A 25,034-nucleotide genomic window follows, 5' to 3' on the forward strand; every position below is an offset into this window, starting at 1 on the left:
AGAGCTTCTGGACATGAAAAGAAACAATCAACAAAATGAAAAGGCAACTTATAGAAAGGGAGAAAATATTTACAAACCATATATTGGATAAGAAGTTATCATCCAAAATATATAAAGAATTAATACAACTCAATAACAAAAAAACAAACAATTGGATTAAAAAATGGGCAGAGGAACTGAATAGAATTTTTCCAAAGAAGATACACAAATGGCCAACAGGTACATTAAAAGATGCTCAACATCACAAGTCATCAGGAACATGCAAATAAAAACCACAATGAAATATCAACCTCATACCAGTTAGAATGGCTATCATCAAGAAGAAAGAGATAAGTGTTGGTGAGCATATGGAGAAAAGGGAACCCTTATGCACTGCTGGTGGGAATGTAAATTGGTTCAATCACTATGAAAAACAGTATGGAGTTTCCTTAAAAAAATTAAAAATACAACTACCATATATATCTAGCAATTCCATTTCTGGGTTTCTATCTGAAGGAAATGAAAGCAGGATATTGAAAGGATATCTGTACTCCCATGTTTATCGCAGCATTATTTCACAACAGCCAAGATACGGAAACAAGCTAAGTGTCTGTCAATGGATGAATGGATAAAGATAGATGTGGTGTATATATATAATGGAATATTATTGAGCCATGAGAAAAATGAAAATCCTGCCATTTGCAACAATGGGGATGGATCTTGAGGGCACCATGCTTAGTGAGATAAGCTAGTCAAAGAAAGACAAATATTGTATGATATTACTCATATGTGGAATCTAAAAATGTGAACCTTATAGAACCAGAGTAGAATGGTGGTTACCAGGGGCTGGGGGGTACAGGAATTGGGGAGATGTTGTAAAAGGGTACAGACTTGCAACTAGAAGATTAGTAAGTTCTGAACATCTAGTGTACAGCACACTAATTGTAGTCAACAATACTGTATTATATACTTCAAAATTGCTAAGGCCACATTTTATATAACTCCATTTATATGAAATATCCAGAACAAGCAAATCTATACAGACAGAAAGGAGATTAATTGTTGCTTAGGTCTGCAGGTTGAGGGGAAGAGAGGAGTGACTGTAAATGGGTACAGAATTTCTTTTGGGGGTAATGAAAATGTTCTAAAATTGATTGTGGTGATAGTCATACAACTCTGTGGACATAGTAAAAACCATTGGACTGTATACTTTAAATGGGTAAATTGTATGGTATGTGAATTATATGTCAATAAAGCTGTTAAAAAAATCAAAGGGAGATGATTAGGAAGGTTTTTGCTACATTTTAAATTTGCTATTTATGTAATTCTAAACATAAATGTCATTTAAGAGGAGTTGATTAAAAAGGTTCATTTTCTGGAAACATGCATCTGCAATAGATACTATTGTAGCAGTTGGCTGCTTCCACTTTTAGGCAAAATAAATATATTTGGTGACCAAAAAAAGAGAAAAATATTAGTAGTTTTTCAACAGGTATATTGAAAGATATATTTAAGAGTTCTCCAGTCTGCATCTAGACCTATATTTAAAACTAAAATCAATGAAAGGAAATCACTTCAAATAACCAAGAGACATACATATTAAGAAATATAAAAATGTTTCTGCCTTTTGATTATTAATCCCATTCCTGGGAACTAATCTCAACAAAATAAGAAGAATAGGCACAGAAACATTTATAACAGTACTGTTACTATAACACAAACTCTAAATCAGTGCTACCTAAGAGTGTTTGCTACTGCTCAACTAAGTCTCCAAGTATACTGTTCAGTCAAATTGACATTTTCATAGCAAGATGTTCCCAATGAAGGAAGCACAGCATTGACTTCTATTCTGGAGCAAGCTCCTTATCTGGTTGTAAAACAGCACTCTGAGTAATAATGCTCTAAAGACCCAAAGTGTCCAACATAAGGACATAATTGGTCACCTGTGATATAACTCAAAGAAATACTGTATGAGCATAAAGTAGACTAACAGCTAACAATCATTCAGCTCTTACTATGTGCCAGGGACTGTACACAGTGTTTTACATACATTACCTCTTTTATCCTGGTAACCTCAGGTTCTATTACCTCCTTTTTGCAGATTAAGGAACAAAGGTCAGAGAGGTTAGAGGACTGATCAAGGCCTAACAGCAGGTAGGAAGTGAAATCAGGACTCAAACTCAGGCATGTATGACTCCAAATCTTGATTACTCTATTATACTGCCTCCACAAAACTGAATATAAACTATGATTAACTATGTATACATGTAAGTAAAAATTTAAAGGAAAGAAAATGTAAATAAAACTTTAGGATGTTGAGACAAAGTAAACTTTTAAAATGTCTTTTCATAACTTTTAAGTGTTCTAATAATAAATGTAAAAGTAATTCAAACAGTAAAATCAAAATTATGATTAAATGGACATCTATGAAATGACGTCTCAGTTAAATATCTTGTAAAGCATTTATATACTAATTTTTGTTCAATTTTATATTAAGAATTTATTCTCTGCAAGACATTCCTCTTAGAAGATATATTTAAGAGTGGTTCTATAACTTGAGTATGCACTGGAATCCTCTGGAGGGCTTGTGAAAACACAGATTTCCCACTCCAAGAGTTTCTGATTCAGTAGGCTTGGGGTGGGGCCTGAAAATTTGCATTTGTAACAGGTTCCCAGGGGATGCTGATGCTCCCAGGGACTACATCGTGAGAACTGGTGCTATTAAAAAATTAAAATCATCCTAAATCTAAATACCACTGTTATAATCGATTAAAAAATAAACAGTGCATTTATCTGGATTATTTTAATGTGGTAAATAGGTTCTTGACAAAACACAGGCCAATGGAATTCATGCCGTAGTTCATTCTCTTGAAGAATACAACAGTTTTTTGGTCCAATTCTTTCTCAGCCAAGAGCTACAAACTTTCTAAGGAGGTCAAATAGTTATACTTTAAGTGCCTATACTGATGATAACAACTATCTGGGTATTTCCAGCCAAAACTGACTAAATTATTCTAAGTTGCTGAACTGTTTAAGGGTCTTAGTCTTTGCTTAGTCTTGCTAAGCAAGCTAACAAATTTAGAATGAATAGTCATAAGTGCTAAAAAGAAACCATCATACAGCAGGCAGTATCATAGGTAAGTAATATCCATATCTCAGCTGACAATTAGCTTCCAATATTAAGAAGAAGGAAGTGCTCTTTCAGCCTCTCTAGAATGATTTGACCCCAATCAAGTAATCTATTATCATTTTTGCCCTCATGCATGCAGAGTATGCCATGAAACATACCTATGTTTCTGACCATGATTCCTTTAAGTTCATCCACTTGGGCTTGAGTCTCCATCACTTTATCTAGGCCCTTATTCTCGGAGTGATGCTTCTATAAAAGAATATGATTTAACTCATGATACCCAGACATTATTTACAATATGAAAACAAAAAGAGGAGGAATGACATTGAAGAATGCTATAAAACTGTCTTTATCTTTGGCACAAAAGATAGATGTCACTTCATTCAAAAATTGTTACCAAAAATATAGGCAAGCATAAAACTTGCTACCATATGAAATATAAGCGTTATAGTATAAAAAGATCACCTTGTTTTAAATGAAATAAAGCTAAATGTATTATATCAAATATACATCTGAGACTCCTGGGGCAGAAGTAGGGTGTTATATAATCTGTGCTCAGACAAGGAAGAAAGGAGAAAAGACTGTAGTGGGGGCAGGGGGAACAGGACAGGGAAAGGGTACTCTAATTTTTTCCCCATTTCTTGGGTATGATGAGGTAGGGACTGGCCCAGCTTCTGAGCATCTGTTCTTGTATCTGTTGGGATCAGAGTATGCATCCTATTTTCATTGGCTTCTTATAGGATCTAGAAATGTAAGACACTGAAGATAGTATATATTTTGAAATTATTATCTATAGCAAACAATTGTGGACTGCTTAATACACAATATTCCAGTCACTTCACTGTGCTAAGTGCTTCAAGTAGGGGATATTACTTAATCCATGCAAAAACTCTATGATGAAGATGCCATTATTATTATCTCCATTTATAGTCAAGGATCCTGGCACAGATTTGTTTAGAGGTTCACATACACATCTGGAGCTAAAGACAAACAAGCTAAATTGAAAGTTTTGCTGCCAGCTAACCCTATTTACCTTTTTCCCCCCTTGTGATGAGAACTCTTAGGATTTACTCTCAACAATTTTCATACATAACATAAAGCGTTATTAATTATATTTATCATGTGGTCCACTATATCCCCAGTATTTATTTATCTTACAACTGAAAGTTTGTACTTTTTGACTGCCTTCATCCAATTCCCCTCCCCATAATGCCACCTCTCTGATCTCTCTTTCTATGAGTTTGTTTTTAAAGTATAATTGACCTATAACACTATGTTAGTTCCTGTTACACAACATAGTGATTTGATATTTCTACACATTTCCAAATGATCACAACAATAAGTTTAGTTATGATATGTCAAAATTCAAAGATATTACATAGTTATGACTATATTCCCAACACAGCACATTTCATACCTATGACTCATTTATACTGCAACTGGAAGTCTATAACTCTTAATCTCCTTCACCTATTCTTTCCTACCCCCAACATTCTCCCCTCGGGCAACCTATTTGTTCTCTGTATCTATAACTCTGTTAATGTTTGGTTAAGTTTGTTCATTTGTTTTGTTTTTTAGATTCCACATATAAGTGAAATCATACAGTGTTTGTCTTTCGCTGACTTATTTCACTTAGTATGATAGCCTCTAGATCCATCCATGTTGTTGCAAATGACAAGATTTCGTTCTTTTATATGGCTGAGTAATATTCGTGTGTGTGTGTGTGTGTGTGTGTGTGTGTGTGTGTGTATGCCACATCTTCTTTATCCATTTATCTCTTGATGGGCATTTAGGTTGCTTCTATATCTTGGCTGTTGTAAATAATGCTGTGATGAACACAGGGGTGTATGTACCTTTTCTAATTATTGTTTTTGTATTCTTCGGATAAATACCCAGGAGTGGAATTGCTGGATAATATAATAGTTCTATTTTTAACTTTTGGAGGAATCTCCATATTGTTTTCCATAGTGGCTGCACGAATTTACAGTCCCATCAACAGTGCAGGAGGGTTCCCTTTGCTCCACATCCTCACCAACACTTGTTATTTGTTGCCTTTTTTGAAAACAGCCATTCTGACAAGTGTGAGGTAATATCTCATTGTGGTTTTGATTTGCATTTCCCTGACAATTAGTGATGTTGAGCATCTTTTCATGTGCCTGTTGGCCATCTGTATGTCTTCTTTGGAAAGATAGCTATTCAGCTCCTCTGCCCACTTTATAGTTGGTTTGTTTTTTAGATGTTGAAGTTCTATCAGTTCTTTGCACATTGTAGATATTAAGCCCTTATCTGATATACTGTTTGCAAATATCTTCTCCCATTCAGTAGGCAGCCTTTTCATTTTGTTGGTAGTTTCCTTCACTGTGCAAAAGCTTTTCAATTTGATAAAGTCCCATTTGTTTATTTTTGGTTTTGTTTCCCTTGCCTGAGACATATCCAAAAAAATATTATTAGTATCAATGTCAAAGAGCATACTGCCTATGTTTTCTTCTAGAAGTTTTATGGTTTCAGGTTTTATATTTAAGTCTTTAATCCATTTTGAATTTATTTTTGTGCATAGTGTGAGGAAGTAGTCCAGTTTGATTCTTTTGCATGTAGCTGTCCAGATTTACCACACCATTTGGTGAAGAGGGAAAAAGACAGCTTTTTCCCACTATATTCTTACCTCCTTTATCATAGATTAATTGACCATATAAGCATGGGTTCATTTCTGGCCTCTCTGTTCTGTTCCATGGATCTATGTGTGTTTTTGTGAGAGTACCATGCTGTTTTGACTATTGTAGCTTTGTAGTATAGTTTGAAATCTGGGCGTGTAATACCTCAAGCTTTGTTCTTCTTTCTCAAGATTGTTTTGGCTATTCTGCAACTTTTGCGCCACCATACAAACTTTAGAATTATTTGTTATAGTTCTGTAAAAAATGTCATTGGTATTTTGATAGGTATTGCATTGAATCTGTAGATTGCCTTGGGTAATATGGTCATTTTTAACAATATAAATTCTTCAAATTCATGAGCACAGTATATCTTTTCATCCATGTCTTCTTCAATATTTTCATCAGGGTCTTATAGTTTTCAGAGTACACGTCTTTTACCTCCTTAGTTAGATGTATTCCTAAGTATTTTATTCTTTTTGATGTGATGGTAAGTTGGATTGGTTTTTAATTTCTCTTTCTGATAGTTTGTTGTTAGTGTATAGAAATGCAACAGATTTCTATATATTAATTTTGTATCCTGCAATTTTACTGAATTTATTATTTCTAACAGTTTTTTTGGCAGTATCTTTAGGATTTTCTATATATAGTATCACATCATCTACAAAGAGTCACAGTTTTACTTTCGAATTTGGATTCCTTTTCTTTCTTTTTCATGTCTGATTACTGTGGTTAGGACTTCCAATTCTATGTTGAATAAAAGTGGCAAGAGTGGGTGCCCTTGTCTTGTTCCTGATCTTAGAGGGTTTCAGCTTTTCACCACTGAGTATGATGTTAACTGTGGGCCTGTCATATATAGCCTTTATTATTTGGGGGTATGTTCCCCCTTTGTTCAGAGGTTTTATCATAAATGGATGTTGAATTCTGTCCAGCTTTTTCTGCATCTATTTAGATGATCATATGGTTTTTGTTCTTTAACTTGTTACCGTGGTATATCACATTGATTTCCAGATACTGAACCATCCTTGCATCTCTGGAATAAATCCCACCTGATCATGGTATATGATCCTTTTCATGTATTGTTGAATTCAGTTTGTTAATATTTTGTTGAGGATTTCTGAATCTATGTTCATTAGTGATACTGGCCTGTAATTTTATTTGTGATATCTTTGTCTGGTTTTGGTGTCAGGGTGATGCTGACCTGTAGTGTTCCTTGCTCTGCAAGTTTTTCGAATAGTTTATGAAGGACAGGTGTTAACTCTTCTTTAAATGTTTGGTAGAATTCACCTGTGAAGCCATCTGGTCATAGACTTTTGTTTGTTGGAAGTTTTAAAATTACTGACTCAACTTCATTATTGGTAATTGTTCTGTTCATGTTTTCTATTTCTTCCTGGTTCAGTCTTGTGAGATTGTACATTTCTAGAAATTTGTCCATTTCTCCTAGGTTGCCCATTTTATTGGCATATAATTGTTCATAGCAGTCTATTATGATCCTTTGTATGTCAGTGGTATCTGTTGTAACTTCTCCTTTTTCATTTCTGATTTTATTGATTTGAGACCTCTCTTTTTTTTCTTGATGAGTCTGGCTAAAGGTTTATCAGTTTTGTTTATCTTATCAAAGAACTAGCTCTTAGTTTCATTGATCCTTTCTATTGTTTTCTTAGTCTCAGTTTCATTTATTTCTGCTCTGATCTTTATGATTTCTTTCCTTCTACTAACTTTGGGTTTTCCTTCTTCTTCTTCTTCTGGCTCCTTTAGGTGTAATGTTAGGTTGAGATTTTTCTTGTTTCCTGAGGTAAGCTGGCATTGCTATAAATGTCCCTCTTAGAACTGCTTTTGCTGGATCCTACAGATATTGAATCATTGTGTTTTCATTTTCATTTGTCTCCAGGTATTTTTTTTTATTTCCTCTTTGATTTCTTCAGTGATCCATTGGTTGTTTAGTAGCATACTGTTTAGCCTCCATGTGTTTGTGTCTTTTGCAGTTTTTTTTCTTATAGTTGATTTCTAGCCTCATAGCATTGTGGTCAGAAAAAATGCTTGATATGATTTCAATTTTCTTAAATTTGCTGAGGCTTGTTTTGTGGCCTAGCATGTGATCTATCTTGGAGACTGTGCCATGTGCACTTGAAAAGAATGTGTATTCTGCTGATTTTGGATGGAATGTTGTATATATGTCAATTAAGCCCATTTAGGTCTAATGTGTTGTTTAAGGCCAGTGTTTCCTCATTGATTTTCTGTCTGGATGATCTGTCCATTGAGGTAAGTGTGGTGTTAAAGTCTCCTACTGGGCTTCCCAGGTGGCGCAGTGGTTAAGAATCCGCCTGCCAATGAGGGGGACATGGGTTCGAGCCCTGGTCCAGGAAGATCCCACATGACGGGGAGCAACTAAGCCCGTGTGCTACAACTGAGCCTGTGCTCTAGAGCCTGAGAGCCACAACTACTAAAGCCCTCAAGCCTAGAGCCCGTACTCCACAACAAGAGAAGCAACGGCAATGAGAAGCCCGTGCAACCCAAGGAAGACCCAATGCAGCCAAAAGTAAATAAATAAATTAATTTTTTTTAAGTCTCCTACTATTATTGTGTTGCTGTCAATTTCTCACTTTATGTCTGTTAATATTTGCTTTTTGTATTTAGGTGCTCCTATGTTGGGTGCATATATATTTACAATTGTTATATCTTCTTGGATTGATTCCTTTATCATTAAGTAGTCCTTCTCTGTCTCTTGTTACAGACTTTGTTTTAAAGCCTATTTTCTCTGATATAAATATTGCTATCCCAGCTTCCCTTTCATTTCCATTTGCATGGAATACCTTTTTCCAACCCTTCACTTTCTGTTTTCGTCTTCAGATCTGAACTGAGTCTCCTGTAGGCAGTATATATATATGGGTCTTGTTTCTGTATCCATTCAGCCACTCTATGTCTTTTGATTGGAGCATTTAATCCATTTACATTTAATTATTGATAGGTATATACTTATGGTCATTTTGTTAACTGCTTTTCAGTTGTTTTTATACTTCTTTTTTGTTCTTCTTTTGCTCTCTTCCCTTGTGATTTGATGAGTATCTTAGTGTTATGTTCGGATTCCTTTCCCTTTTTTGTGTATCTAGTATAGATTTTTGGTTTGTGGTTACCATAACATTTCTACGTAGCAATCTATATATACATACGTGATTATTATAAGTTGCTCATCTCTTAAGTTCAAATGCATTTTAACAACCCTGCATTTTTATGCCCCCTCCCACCACATTTACTGTTTTGACATATTTTACATCTTTTTTGTTTTGTGTATCCTTTATTGTAGTTATAGGTGATTTCACTCCTTTTTCCTGTAATCTTCCTCCTAGCTTTATATGTGGTTAGTTTACTACCTTTACTGTATACTTGCCTTTACCAATGGGATTTTTCCTTTCATAATTTTCATATTTCTTCTTGCAGCCTTTTCTTGCTTGGAGAAGCCCCTTTAACATTTCCTATAAAGCTGGTTTGATGGTGCTGAACTCTTAGCTTTTGCTTATCTGTAAAACTTTTGATTTCTCCATCAAAACTGAATGAAAGCCATTCTTGGTTGTAGGTTTTTCCCTTTTATCACTTTAAATATATCATGCCACTCCCTTCTGGCCTGCAGGGTTTCTGCTGCAAAGTCAGTTGATAGCCTTAAGGGAATTCCCTTGTATGTGACACTTTGCTTTTCCCTAGCTTCTTTTAATATTCTTTCTTTAATTTTTGCCATTTTAATTACAGTGTCTTGGTGTGGTCCTCTTTGGATTGATCCTGTTTGGGACTCTCTGTGCTTCCTGGACCTAGATATCTGTTTCTTTCCCCAGGTTAAGGAAGTTTTCAGCTGTTATGTTTTCAAATATGTTCTCTGCCCCTTTTTCTCTCTCTTCTCCTTCTGGGACCCCTATTATGCAAACGTTAGTACATTTGATGTTGTTTTAGAGGTTTCTTAAACAGTCCTCATTTCTTTTTATTCTTTTTTCTGTTCCACCTCAGTGATTTCAACTACTCTGTCTTCCTGCTCACTGATCCGTTCCTCTGTATCATCTAATCCACTGTTGATTCCCTCTAGTGTATTTACTTCAGTTATTGTATTCATCTTTGTTTGGTCATTGTTTAGACTTTCTCTTTGTTAAAAAATTCTAACTTCTCACTCTGTTAATCCAATCATCTCCTGGGTTCTTTGATCATCTTTACAATCACTACCTTGAGCTCTTTATTTGGTAGATTGCTTATCTCCACTTAGCTCTCCTGGGATTTTATCTTGTTTCTTCGTTTGTAACATGTTCCTCTGTCCTTCATTTTTCCTAATTTCCTTTTTTTATTTCTATGTATTTTGTAAGTTGATTACATTTTCCGACCTTGAAGAAGCTGGCCTTTTCTAGGAGACGTCCTACGAGTCCCAGCAGTGCACTTCCCTCTGGTCACCAGAGCTGTATGCTATAGGGATACCTCCTACATGGGCTGTGTGGATCCTTCTGTTGTGGCTGGCTGACTACTGTGGATAATCTGGTAGGCATGGCTGGCCCCCAGTCTGGTTGGTTGCCAGATCCTGCCTTGTGTGGAGGCTGTCAGCCGCTGGTGGGCAGGGCCAGGTCACAAGGCAGCTGGCTGTAGAGGTCCAGGGGATCCTGGGGTCTCTGGTTGCAGGGCCCTGGAGGTCCCGGAGCTGGTGTTGGCCTGCTGATGGGCAGAGCTAGTTTCTGAGATGGCTGGCTGTGGAGTGTGGGGTGTCCCGAAGTTGGTGTTGGTCTGCTGGTGGGCAGGGCCAGTGCCCAGCAGGTCCTAGGGCTAGTGCAGGCACACTGCTATTCAGGGCCAGGTCCTGGGCCCTTTGTTGGGCAGAGCCAGGTCCTGGAGTAGCTGTAGGCTCAGGGGTTCTTAAGGCAACCAGCCTGCTGGTGGGTGAAGGTGTGTCCCTGCCTGGCTAGTTGCTTGGCTTGAGGTGTCCCAGTACTGATGCAGATAGGCTGGTGGGCAGGGCCAGGTCCTGGCATTAATACACTAGAGGGAAGATTCTAAAATGGTGCTTGCAAGCTCCATTAGTAAAGGATGGTAGAAAAAGCTCCCAAAAAAGGCTGCCACCAGTGTCTATGTCCCCAGAGTGAGCTCCAGGTGCCTCCTGCCTCTCCAGGAGACGCTCCAAGATCAGCAGTGGGTCTGATCCAGGCTCCTTTAAAATTACTGCTTCTGCCCTGGTTTCCAGAGCATGTGAGTTTTTTTTGTTTTGTTTTTTTGTTTTGCAGTACGCGGGCCTCTCACTGTTGTGGCCTCTCCCATTGTGAAGCACAGGCTCCGGACGCGCAGGCTCAGCGGCCATGGCTCACGGGCCCAGCCGCTCCATGACATGTGGGATCCTCCCAGACCGGGGCACGAACCCATGTCCCCTGCATCGGCAGGCGGACTCTCAACCACTGTGCCACCAGGGAAGCCCAGCATGTGAGATTTTATACACGCCCTTTTAAGAGTAGAGTCTATTTCCCACAGCCCTCTGGCACTCCTGAAATTAAGTCCCACTGGTCTTCGAAGCCAAATGTTCTGGGGGCTCATCTTCCCAATGGAGGACCCCAGGGCTGGGGAGCCTCATGTTGGGCTTGGACACCTCACTCCTTGGGGAGAACCTCTGCAATTGTAATTATCCATTTGTGGGTTACCCACCCAGAGGTATGGATCTTGATTATACTGTGTCTCTGCCCCTCTGTCTTACTGTGGTTCCTTCTTTATATCTTCAGTTGTATAAGATCTTTTCTACTAGTCTTCTGTTCTTTCTCATCAATAGTTGCTCTGTAAACAGTTGTAATTTTGGAGTGCCCATGGAAGGAGGTGAGCTCAGGGTCTTCCTACTCCACCATCTTGGCCACCAACCTGACCCTATTTACTTTCAAATGGGCACTAGTATATATTCTGCTGGTGATGTTTTACATAGCTTCACATATATGAATGTTTCCTAGTGGAAGTATGAAACAAACCAACTGACTGAATAATAAAGATTTTAACTATTTAAAGGAACTTCATCCCTACAGGAAGCATATTTAGAAGTGTAATCCTCAAAAAGGGTATTAAAAAGGAGAAGTGTAAAGGATCGTATTCAATTACAGTAAGTCTCTTTTTCTCATTCACAACACCATCATAGATAAAACTTATGTCTTTGCACTCAAATAGTTTCATGGATAAAAGGTAACTAAGCATTTTTTAAGGTCTCCACATCCTTAGTCATCAGGGAAATGCAAATTAAGACCACAATGAGATATCATTATACACCCACAAGGACGAATTACATTAAAAAGACAGACCATAACAAGTGTTGGCAAGTATGCAGAAACACTGCAAGTGCTAGTGGGAATATAAATGGTACAACCACTTTGGAAAAAATGTTTGACAATTCATTATAAAATTAAACATCATTCACCATATGACCCAGCAATTCCATTCCTAAGTATTTACCAAAGAGAAATAAAAACACGTCTGCACAAAGATTTGTACATGGATGTTCATAACAGCTTTGTTTGTGATAGCTGAAAACTGGAAGTAACTCAAATATCCTGCAACAGGTGAATGGAGAAACAAATTGTGGTATATGCATACAATACTACTCAGCAAAAAAGGAAACTACTGATTTATACAACATGGATGAATATCAAAAAGCTTACACTGACAAAACAAGGAAGACACAGAAGAGTATATAATGTATGATTCCATTTATAGGAAATTCTAGAAAAGATAAAACTAATTTATGGTGACAGAAAATAGAGCAGTGGTTGCCTCAGGCAGAGTGACGGGGAGGGAACTGACTGCAAAGGGATATGGGGAATCCTTTAGGGTCATGGAGATGTTTTGTACCTTGAAAAGGGTGGTATTTCACGGGTGTATACATATGTACAACTTTACTGAGCGGATAATTAAGTATTCATACAGATGAACAGACTTTCAAATGACTGACTGAGCTGTTCAAAAATTAAATCTGCCTCATGGGAGGGTAGAGGTCAATGTATAGGTTAAGAGGCCATTTGGTATGTTGAGTGGATTTACACATTAAATGGGTAGTTGAAGTAGATGATCTTTAATCTCTTCCCCAACCCTGAGATACTCTGACCACCATTTATAGAGAATATCACCGATTATTCACTTTCCATCCTAAAATGGCCCCTGTATATATATTTTTAATCAGGGAAGTTTTACTATCTTGGCATATAATAACACAATCAGAAAAACACACTGCAGGTCAGAGTCCCCTATATTCATGGTGCTTTAAGGTAATAAAGAAGATATGAATCAAATACTATATCCTGAGAAAGATCTTACCAGCTGTGCAGCCAAGACACTTGAGAACTCACTATTCATGGCATATGGGAGCGCTGTTTGTGCTCTTGAACCATACGTAGTCTGGAACCTCTTTTTTATCTCATTCAGAAAATTAAAGGCTCGGGAACGCTCAAAATCCTGAAAGGAGATCAACACAGAGTTTACATTACAGTAAACAAAGATGGTATGGATGATTAACAACAACCAGAAGAACAGCTAACATTTACTAAGCAATGATTCTATGAGGAGGAACTGACCTCATTTTACTGATAAAGAAACAAAAGCTCTGAAAAGGTAACTAATTTGCCAAAGGTGAAACAACTAGTAAATGAAAGAGCTGAGAGTCTAATCCAAATATGTTTGATTACTGCCAACTAAGATAACAGTACCTAGGTTAGCTTCTTGAGAGCAGGAATTGGGTTTTACTCCATCTATATCTTTCACAGGATCTATTAGAAAGTCCAGCACAAGAAGATGCTTAAGAAATCCATAATAATAGTACAGTCTTTCACATACAAAGATAACACTATTGACATAAAGTTTGAATTGATTTTTTCAATAGTGGTGGTACTCTTATCTAGTCCCAGTCAAAAAGTGTGTGTGTGTGTGTGTGTGTATAACATATATACAAAAAGATAATTATAGCTCAAGAAATATAAGACTCAACTCTGACCATCCCAAATTTAGTGATATTTCTCACCTACTCCAAGCACTTTCACATCAGTCATTTCAGATATAGCTGTATTTTTAAAATAATTTTAGAAAATACTGTGAAATCAGGAAATATAAATCATTGTGATGATCACTGTGGTTGACACTCATCTCCATTTCACCTAAGATGATTAGTCTAAGCCAAGGGTTCTTAAAGTGGGGTCAATGGTCCAAATTCAAGGAGCTGATGTACTTGGATAGAAAACAAAAAATCTCATCATTATTTTCACCAATCTTTAACTCAAATTTCAATTGTGAATGTAGTAACAAACCGGAGAAGTATTTAACAGTACCTGTGACCTTATCACCAAGAGAAGTCTTTTTTTCATATACCATCAGTTATAAACATCTCTCAAAATATTATTTATACTCATCACATCAAAATAATTTTTATTTATTAGACCCATGAGTAGAATTTGTTATTTAATGAATTCATAAAGAAGCATATATATTACTATATCAGTATTTAAAATATTTTGAATACTGTATTTCAATATAATTGGTTTTGTTTATAATCACACATTTAAAAAAATTCTGGGAGGGGCCCATAAGTGCCAAAGGGGTCTGTGACACAATAAACGTAAGAACCCTGACCTATGGCAATCATGCCAATTCCATGCCTCTTGTCAGTGATCAATTTAGAAATAAATACGTAAGCTAGTCCTAGCCAATAAGTCATGAAAAGAAGTCCACTTTGAAAGCGCGGGGAGGGTAGTGTGTGCATCTGGGAAGTTTCCTCATTCATACAGTAAGAGACTTGAGAAGACATAGTCCGTCTTTTTTGGACACAAATAAAGAAGCATGTGGCTCCATGCAACCATAAGGGGAATGTGTCCAGGAAGAAGCTGACACTAGGATTGCAGAGAGGAGAAAGGACCTTGATGACCACCATTAAGTTATTGAGCATTTTCCATCTAGAAGCTACAAATACTCAAAAACAACCTACCAAAGTGAACTACAGGTTTACAAAGCTGATCATAATGTATTGTGATTTTGTTTTCCCAAAGTCCACATACATTAAAAAAAATTCACTATTGATTGGAGGAGTGAAATAATCTATTTACTATTTCAGATAAATAAATTTTGAGAGGGTCTGATACCAAAGAATCATAATTATGAACACCAATTCTCACTACACAATAGAATAAATGTAGAAATTACAAGAGGTTAAGCTAAAACTCTACAAAAGCAAGCTTATTTGCATATACCCAGATATCAACTTTTCTTTTCATTTGCTGCTCTATATGATAAATACAAAGTATAGGAAAAAAATTTCCAGCTATAGACAGTTATATTCACATCACCTTTACCCGCCACAGATACAGATAATTAAGAACTGGCTCTATTAACATTACACATACTTAAATAGCAACATGTCTTCAAGTTACTTACATCATCAGTGATACAAAGATATACAATCCTGTCTTGGCAGATGTAATGAAACAAATAACTGTAGAATAAAAGATATAAAACTTACTGTGGTTATGAGTAATATCTCTTTCACTTCTATCTATGCATAAGAAATTTTAGTACTGCCAACATGACCGTATTATTTAGAGATACTGTCTATTCTCCCTCTCCCCTATATACATGTTCCTCTGAAGTCAAACTGATAGAAATAAATAAGAAATTAAAATTAAAACAAGCTACATAGTGCAGTGTTATGCACATTACCCATTAAAATAATATCTACAAAAGCATAATTGGACTTTTTTTTTTTGGCTGTGCCACGTGCCTTGCAGGATCTTAGTTCCCCAACCAGGGATTGAACCTGGGCCCTGGCAGTGAAAGCGCCGAGTGCTAACCACTGGACCGCCAGGGAATTCCCAGATACTTAAGGTTTGAACAAGAGATGACATCTGAGGGACAGGTAATTAAGAATAACCCCTAAATGGGCCGTACAGTGTTCTTTGCCTTCTCCTAAGATCTCATAGCAAACACCTTTTCTACCGAATACTCAACAGTAACATTTATTTGGCATCTACTTTGAACCAGTTACTGGGCTAGGTGCTGAGGATACAAATAAGCAAAACCGTCAGTCCCTGCCTTTACAGAGATGAAAGTGCAGGCAATTGTGGAACAACATAGTAAGCAGGATGATAAGGAGTTAAGGGCAGTACATGGTGCTGTGGGGACATAGAGGAGACACCTAACAGAGTTTGTCAAAGGGTAACAGGAAGACATCCTGGAGCAAGTGATGTCTGAGCTGAGACCTGAAGACTAAGTAAGAGACGGCAAAAAGAACAAGCAAGAGTGTTCCAGAGTGAGAGACCAATAACCTTAAAGGCTTTGAGATAAAAGAGCAAATACTGGGTTTAAAAGTAAAATTAGTTAATATGACTAGAGCAGTTGTCCCCAACCTTTTTGGCACCAGGGACCGGTTTCGTGGAAGACAATTTTTCCACAGGCGGGGAAGGGGTGATGGTTCAGGCGGTCAGGCGAGTGACTGAGGGGATGGTTCAGGTGGTAATGAATGTGAGCAAGCAATGGTTCAAGCAGTAATGCGAGTGATGGGAGTGATGGGGGGCAACAGATGATGCTTTGCTTGGTCACACGCCACTCACCTCCTGCTGTGTGGCCCGGTTCCTAACAGGCCTTGGACCACCACCGGTCCGCAGCCTGGGGCTTGAGGACCCCTGGACTAGAGTATAGAATGTAAGGAAAAAATAAACTGCTTGCACAAATGAGGTTGTAAGTAAGCAAATACCATGCTGTATAAGACTTTCAAACCTCACTATGCATTATCCTAAGGACAATGAGCAAGCATCAAAGGGTTTTAGCCTGGGAGTGTGATCAGATTTGCCATATAAAAGGATGCTTTGGCTGAAGTGTGGAGAACTGACCAAAAGGAGGACCAGACAGAAGACTACTGAAGTAGAACAGTGAGAGAAACAAACTAAACTACTATGGGCAGTGAAGAAGAAGGGACTGAGAAGAAATAATAGAACTTGATGACTGGCTACTGGGGGTGAGGCAGAGGGATAAGTCTATTTTGCTTCCCAGATTTCTACCCTGGGCAAGTAGACAGAGAAGAATACTTGTTGAATTATATTATTAATGTTCACATAGAGGCTTGATATGAATTACAAGGAGGTATGGGAACTCAGGCAAAATGTCTTCCTCCAGCACTGAAATTGTTCACATCAACTCCACCAATGATTTCCACACTGCATATCCAGTGGCTGTCTGACACATTTGATAGTGCTGATCACTTCCTTCCTCTAGAAAGTGTTTTCTCTCCACTAGATTTCTTGACACCAGGCTTGCCTAGTTTATAAGATAGTCTCTTTTGCTCTCTGTTGATGTCTTGCAGCATCCTCAGCCCCCTGCTTTTCTCACACACACTCCCTGGAGGGTGGCATCCACTCTCTTGTTTTGCTGTCGATATCTGTTTTCAGCTACTACAATTATAATGATTCCCAAATCTAAATCTGACCTATCTCCCGAGCTCCAGGCCTGCATACGCTACTGTCTACTAGACATATCCAACAGGAGTACCATAGACAACTTAAACACTACAGGTGCAAAAATGAAAGTCATAATTTTCCCCACAAAATTTGTTTCTCCTAAACCACACTTGGGAGGACGTTGGTGCAAAGACCACAGAAGGTAATGAGATATGGTCCTTGTCATCAAGGAGCCTATAGTCAGAGGACAGAGACAAAAAATAAAGATAGCAATTATAACACTGCGTCATAAGTGCTACAATATGAATAAACACAGGATGCTATGGAGACACACAAAAAGGGGGCACCTGGCCCAATCTTGGAGTTCAGGGGTTTCCAGAAGAGGAAACGTATAAGCTCAGGAAGACAAACTCAGATTTTTAAAAAGTAATAGCTATTGCAAAGGCTAGGAAGAGAGAAAGAACCCAACACTGAAATGCACATAGCTGAGTATGGTTGGAGAACAAAACTGAGTGCTCAAGTAATGAGAGATAAGGCCAGAGAAGGGAGCAGGGGCAGATCTTGAAGAATCTTTCAAGTAGTGTTAAGGAACTTTACCCTGAGTACCTGCTGAAGGAAGGGACATGATCAGAACTGCCCTTTAATCAGAAGGATTAAAGTGACAATTAAGAAAGTATTTCATTTGGAACCTGTAAAATGAGCAAAAATTTACCGGGGGCCTAGGAAGGGAAGGACATTCCAAGACACAAAGTCATGAAAAAAATATACCAAAGCTTGAAATAACATAGATAGGTCAGGTAATGACAAAGATTTCTACAGAGATAAGGATAGAAAAGTCAGGAATAGACAAAATTGTGAAAGCTGAGTTTCGGCTTTATTCTAAAAGCAATGGGCTTTAAGCAAGAAAGTATAATCATAGGAATGTGAAATACAGATTTAAGGAGGGATCAACTAGAAGCAGAAAAACCAGCTAGGAGGAGGTTACTAGAAATGAGAAACAATGAATGCCTGAACAAACACTATGACAAGTGAGGACAGAGGAGATTGAAATACCTCCTGTAGGAGAATGGCAAGGATTTGGTTAAGAAGTCAAATATGATTCTGAAGCTTTAGGCTTAGCCAACTGAATGACTGGTGATGCTATTAAAGAAAGAAAGAAATAGCAAGAGGAAGGTCAGATTTCAGGGAGAAATGATTTTCATACAGTAAAATGTACTTTTTTCTGTTGGTGTACAGTAATAAAAGATATTTTTGATTGGGATGATGGAACATGATTATAGGAAAGAAACTAAGGCAGAAGGTTAAAAAGAAAAGACAACTCAGTGATAGAGACTTACTCCAAAGGATACCGGGTAGGACTGGGTCAGGATGCAGGTGGAAAGACACAGCAGATGGATAACATCACTTTCTTGCACTATAACCACATTTTTGTTGGATTACATAGTCTAGCTTCCCTTGTAGCTAGATATGGCTAGTGACTAAGTTCTGCCTGATAAAATATGAGTGGAAGAAACATGCCCTACTTCCCAGCCTTGCCTCTACAAAGATGACATGTGCTTTCCTTGAGCATTTTCCTGGGAACTGACTAGAAACACGATCGTTGAGCCCAATAAATTTTTGAAGAAACCCTAAAGCCATACTCACAAGAAACTGAGGTCATTTAACCCAGAGGTAACTTCTTAGCCCCTAAACTACACCAGGAAGTAACAGAATACAAAACCTATACAGTTCCCAAAGATGACACACTAACACCCATTCTGGATGTGGCCACAGAGGATAATGGACCAGGAAGAGCCTCCTGGAGAAGAAAGGGAGAAAAGATGAAGAATTTCTTCCAAGAAAGCAGAACCACTAACCACTCCCAGGTCAGAATAGGAGTCTATGAAATTGCTGTGGAGTAGTTATTTGAATACTGCTAAGAAGCAGTGACATCTATGTGTTTCTTGTTCTTCCCTTTTCTAAATTGAGGTTTACAACTTCCACTTAGTGATGCTGTTCTTATTCCACCAATGTCTATTGGGTTGGTCTGGTGAAACAGGGAGATCATATGACTTGTCTTTTAGTTTGTTGTTAATGGGCCACAGGAGCCACTCCTGGGCATGATGGAGAGGACTGTGTATCACTCGGACTGTCTGGACCTGGAGCTGGACACAGCGATCAGATGAGTCTTTGGGGCCACCTCCTGCAGAGAGGAGGTATGCTCTAAGTTTGGGAAGAAGAGTACATCCTAATATTTTGGTGGCCTAGAAGAGTAGACTGGAAGATTGTATGTTGTCTACTGATGTCCTATAACTTCCTCCAGAGTAACAGAGTTTTAGCTGAGCATATGGCTGCACAGCTAGAGATGACAAATTCTAGTCTCCATTCCAGCTAGGTTAGCTACATAACTATGCAGTGAACAATAAACTGTCAGGCCACTTCTGGGCTTTGCCTTTAAAAATACTGGGCAAGCACAGGGAAGTAACAAGAACTGAAGAAGCTGCCTTGGCCAGAGTTGGAAGGCACTAATTAAAAAATGGCAGAGCCACCCCACCAGTCCTGAAGCACTCATCTCTGGGCTATCTCATAAATTAATACTGTATTTTGGGGTCTCTCTCTTACAGCAGCTTAGACTAGATCCTAAATTATACAAGGAGTTGGCCCTGGAAACCAATAAGGACGTCCTTCTGAGACAGGGTCTAAGGAAATTAGGATGAGTTAGGTAACAAAAGATAGTTAAGTACTGAGGAGGAAGGTTGAGGCACTTTTTATGATTACTAAGATTTCCCCACTATGCCCCTCCAATTCATTCTCCAACCAGCCACAACAGTGATCTTTCTAAAGCAAAAGCTTACCACGTCACACACCAGCTGAAAACTTTCAATGCCTTCCCATTGCCCATACGGCAAAGTACAACCCCTTAACATGGTCTATGAGGCTCTACAGGACTTCTCTTCTGTCGGTCTCTCTAGCTTTATTTTCACCATGTTGGGCACCAGTCACAGACAACCACCTGCAGTTCGCTAAATATGCCTCCATACTTCTCTACCAGCTGTTCCTTCTACCTGGAATACCATCCCCCTGTCCACTAGCTTCTACCCTCTACTGTGATTACCTATGGATATGACTGTCTCCTTCATTAAACTATAACCTCCATGAGGGCAAATACTGAGTGATTTCTTGTATCCCCAGCACCAAGCAAAGCGTCTGGCGATAGTCAAGTGCTCAGTAAATATTAACAGACAGAATGAAAGAAAAAAATATTCTTTATCTTAACTACATCAAGTTTCACATGTACTAGAGCTCTATAGCAGAGTCACTTTTACATCTAACATTTCCATATCTTTCTTTAAAATATTAATATCACTTTGATGAAAGAATAAAATATTTTTAGTTAAATTTAAAATTAATAGAACCAGACATTTTCTAAACTGGTAAAGATTATTGTTCTGTCAGCTTATTCAAATTATCTACTGAGAAGCTTGCTTTTCTAGTTTTCTACTGTTCTGATTATAATAATATAATTCACTTCTTTCACCCGCTACCCACACAGAGCAGAACTCACTTGCCGTGTGAGTACGTTAGCTTGTTATTTTCAGAAGGTATCTTAGCCAGAATCTGCTCTGTCACCTCCAGGAAGTTGCCTCCACACCAAGCATGTTTGGCAAGGATAGTGGTTCCCCTGGCAACAACAGCGAAAAGAATGGCCATGGCTTCGATCTATCAAAAGGAAAAAAGACACATAAGACTTAGAATATTTCTTTGACATAATCTTTCAAAAGTAACTTACTATCATTACCAACATCCATCTGGAGACAGTATTGACCAAGGCACTGTAACATTAAACAGAACAGACGTAACAACAGACTTAACAAAGTCAGTCTTCTACGAGCTTATAATCTAAACCACACTGATATGCATTCATGTTTAGAGAAAAACCAAATGCATACACGTAATATATTTTTATGTGTGTGTGTATATACAATGTAATGTATATGTGATACATGCATACACACACGTACATTACACTGATAGACAGGTTGCATTTACAAATTACACAGCACAAACTGTTATCATCCTCTGAAAAGCAATGACCATAGACGGCAAAGGGACATAAAAATGTCTTCATCCTTTAATAAAGTAATCCCAGCCTGAAAATTTATCCTAGGGAAATAGTTCAACAGCAGTTAGATTCTATATTCACAAATATACCTATTAACAATAATAACAGCCCATATTTATTAAGCACTTACTATGTGCCAGGCACCATTTTAAACACTTAATTTAATCCTTATGTCAATGAAATTAATACACTATCATGATACTTACATTAAAATGAGGAAAATGAAGTATAAATGACTTAAATAATTTGTCCAGAATTACAGAGCTAATAAGTGGTAAAAGATGGGATTTAAACCCAGGCAGTATGGTTCTAGAACCCACAATATTATCCCTATACTATATTCTGCCTGTCCTATGAAGGCATTATCCATCACAGAAATAAACTGAAAATAACCCGAATCTTCTGCAAGAGAGTAATGGTTCTATAAATTATGGTAAGATCCTTTATAAACAAAATATTTCTAAAACAACACAGAATGAGTTAAAGATTACACAGTAATACCTCAGAGGTATTGCAAGTTCAGTTCCAAACCACCTCAATAAAGCAAATAACACAATAAAACAAGTAACATGAATTTTTTGGTTTCCCAGTGCATATAAAAGTTATGTTTACAATATGCTGTAGTCTATTAAGTGTGCAATAGCATTATATCTTAAAAAAACACAATGTACATGTCTTAATTTTAAAAAACTTAATTGCTAAAAAATGCTAACCATCATCTGAGCCTTCAGAGAGTCATAGCAGTAACACCAGAGATCACTGATCACAGATCACCATAACAAACATACTGAAAAAGTTTGAAATATTGCAAGAATTATTAAAATGTGACACAGAGACATGAAGTATGCAAAATACTGTTGGAAAAATGGCACTGACAGACTTGTTCAATGCAGGGTTGCTACAAACCTTTGATTTGTTAAAAACACAAAAACAACAACAAAAAACCCCAGCAATATCCGTGAAGCACAATAAAGCAAAGTGCAATAAGAAGAGGTATGCCTAGGGCTTCCCTGGTGGTGCAGTGGTTGAGAGTCCGCCTGCCGATGCAGGGGACACGGGTTCGTGCCCCAGTCCAGGAAGATCCCACATGCCGCGGAGCGGCTGGGCCTGTGAGCCATGGCCGCTGAGCCTGCGCGTCCGGAGCCTGTGCTCCGCAATGGGAGAGGCCACAACAGTGAGAGGGCCGCGTACCGAAAGAAAAAAAAAAAAAAAAAAAAAAAAAAAGAAGAGGTATGCCTGTATTTTCCTCATGTTTATGAATTTGTACTATTTTTTCCCCACAGAACAGCCTGGTTTCTCTTATTTAATGGCAAGAACTTATAAGAGAGATGAACAAACATCTTCCTATTCTTCAACTAACTCTTCAACCTAATGTTATTTGTTAACATGTTCAGTTTCATCCAATAAGCCAGTCATCTTGAGTGGCAAAGTGAGAGTCACTTATTAAAAATTCAAATCCTTGGTATCATTCCCTGAAATTCTGATTCAGTAGGCCTGAGGTGGGACCCTAGAATATATACTTAAGAGCCAAGCCTGTCTGGATGCAGGTGATTCACATGAACACGTTTTGTGAAACACAGCAACTAAAAAATGCTTGAGGTCAGGGAATCCACTGATTCCCTCTTGGAATGTCTTTGGTATGAAGGACAGCATACAGAACAGAAATGCTCATGTGTCTCTTAAGCTGAACTCCTCTTGGGGTCTCTTCATTGCACTCTGTAAATGAAGGTGTTTCCCAGGGTTGTGTCCTCAGCCATCTTCTTTCTGGATTTCTCCAAACACATATGTAGTAGCATGTTATAATTTCCAAACGACTTTCTCATACATTATATCCCTTGAACATAAAAGCCTCAACTGACCATGTAACATGATCCAGGTACTGCTCCATTTCTTAAAATTATCATCTACACACTATCTCTGCTTCTCTATCTTCTTTTAATTCTTCTCTTCTATAATCTGGCTTTTCCCCTCAACACTCCACAAAACCATGCTTGTCAAGATCACCAACAGCCTCTACATTACAAACTTCTGTGGTCATTTCTCTATTCTCACCTTACTTGACGTCTCAGAAATAGTCAACACAGCTGAATAACCCTCCTTCTGGGAACACTCCTAAATGTCTGGCTGTTCCTTCTGTCTTCTTGCTGAATCCTTCTCCTCTAGCTGACCTCTAAATGTTGACTTTCCATGGGGATTGGTTCTGCACTCTCTTATCCTAGATGAGCTCATCTAGACCTGCCATTTTAAACATGCTTTATTTGCCGAAGATACATTGCATACATAAAAAAATCAAAGGCACAACCAAAGTTGAGGGAAAAACCAAAGACAAAATACAAGGCATACCAAATAGTTGAGGGAAAGGTAGATGAATAGAGATCCACGAAGAAGATGGAAGAGGACCAACCAGGAAAGCGAAAGGAAAGCCAGAAGAGTGTGGTGGCCTTGAAGCCAAAGGAAAAGAAACCTTGAAGAAGGAACAAGTGTCACCTCTCAGCTCTGTTCACTGATACACAGTATTAAGACTATAAAACAGTCACTGAAATTATTTATAAGGAAGGAGGTCATTGGTAAGGGTGAAAGAGACATGCAGTGGAGTGGGAAAAAAAAACACAAAGAGAAACAGAGATGAGAAATCATATGGCCCCTGAGACAAAGAGATGAAAAGGTAACAGCCTCAGTCCTTTAGCAGTTTCAAGAAGAAAACTGAGTTTAGCAACAATACAAAAAGATCTAGTGTGCTAGCGGACCATAAGTTCGTTATGAAGTGTTATGATGTAATTGCTTAAAATGCTTATGTAATCTTAAATTACATTAAGAAACAGGGTGTCTTGATCTCTTTAAGTACTATTGCCATTATACTCTGTGCTATTTAGAACACATGTGTAATACTGAGTTCAATTCTAGGTATAGTATTCTAAGACTGGACAGAAGGGCAAAGTACGGTGAGAGACCTGGAGATTGTATCACTTGAAGAATGGCTAGAGGAACTAGAAATATTACACATGAAAAAGACAGCAATCTTCAAGTTTATATAAAGTATAGTCACCTAGAAGAGGGAGGATATTATTTAGAATATAACCAGGAACAGTGAATATAAGTTATAAGGATAGCTACGTAAGTTATGCATAGCAGTGTTTTACTCAATAAAAGCAGTCCTCAATTTTAAAAATAGCTATTAAACATTGGGTATATAGCAACAGAAACTTTACTTTCCTCTCAGATGTCACTAATAAACATTTCTTGAGGGGACCTTCAAGATGGCACAGGAGTAAGACGTGAAAATCACCTTCCTCCCCACAAATATATCAAAAATACATTTACATGTGGAACAACTCCTACAGAACACCTACTGAACACTGGTAGAAGACCTCAGACTTCCCAAAAGGCAAGAAACTCCCCATGTAGCTGGGTAGGGCAAAAGAAAAAGGAAAAACAGAGACAAAAGAATAGGGACGGGACCTGCACCTCTGGGAGGGAGCTGTGAAGGAGGAAAAGTTTCCACACCCTAGGAAGCCCCCTTCACTGGTGGAGATGGGGGGAGGGCGGGGGGGGCAAGCTTCAGAGCCATGGAGGAGAGCGCAGCAACAGGGGTGCAGAGGGCAAAGCGGAGAGATTCCTACACAGAGGATCGGTGCTGACCAGCCTCACCAGCGTGAGACGCTTGTCTGCTCACCCACTGGGGTGGGTGGGGGCTGGGAGCTGACTGGACCTGCCTAAGAGGCAAGAGACTACTGTTTTGGGGTGTTCAAGGAGAG

General features: G+C 38.2%; 1 protein-coding gene across 2 annotated transcripts in view; it reads right to left on the bottom strand.

The window, feature by feature from the left end:
* VAMP7 (vesicle associated membrane protein 7) overlaps nucleotides 1–25,034 on the bottom strand; it is a 91,532-nt gene that overhangs the window by 55,598 nt on the left and 10,900 nt on the right. For both annotated transcript variants that reach the window (XM_081259283.1, XM_081259284.1), the window contains exons 2-5: nucleotides 20,722–20,876; nucleotides 15,163–15,220; nucleotides 13,060–13,197; nucleotides 3,268–3,358 (exon numbers count right to left, since the gene is read on the bottom strand). In XM_081259283.1, coding sequence (XP_081115409.1) covers nucleotides 3,268–3,358; nucleotides 13,060–13,197; nucleotides 15,163–15,220; nucleotides 20,722–20,867 — 433 coding nt within the window. In that variant the 5' untranslated portion in view covers nucleotides 20,868–20,876. The remainder of the gene's footprint in view (nucleotides 1–3,267; nucleotides 3,359–13,059; nucleotides 13,198–15,162; nucleotides 15,221–20,721; nucleotides 20,877–25,034) is intronic.

Source organism: Mesoplodon bidens (genome assembly GCF_964165515.1).
Source record: "Mesoplodon bidens genome assembly, contig: HAP1_SCAFFOLD_159, whole genome shotgun sequence".
NCBI lineage: Eukaryota > Metazoa > Chordata > Mammalia > Artiodactyla > Ziphiidae > Mesoplodon > Mesoplodon bidens.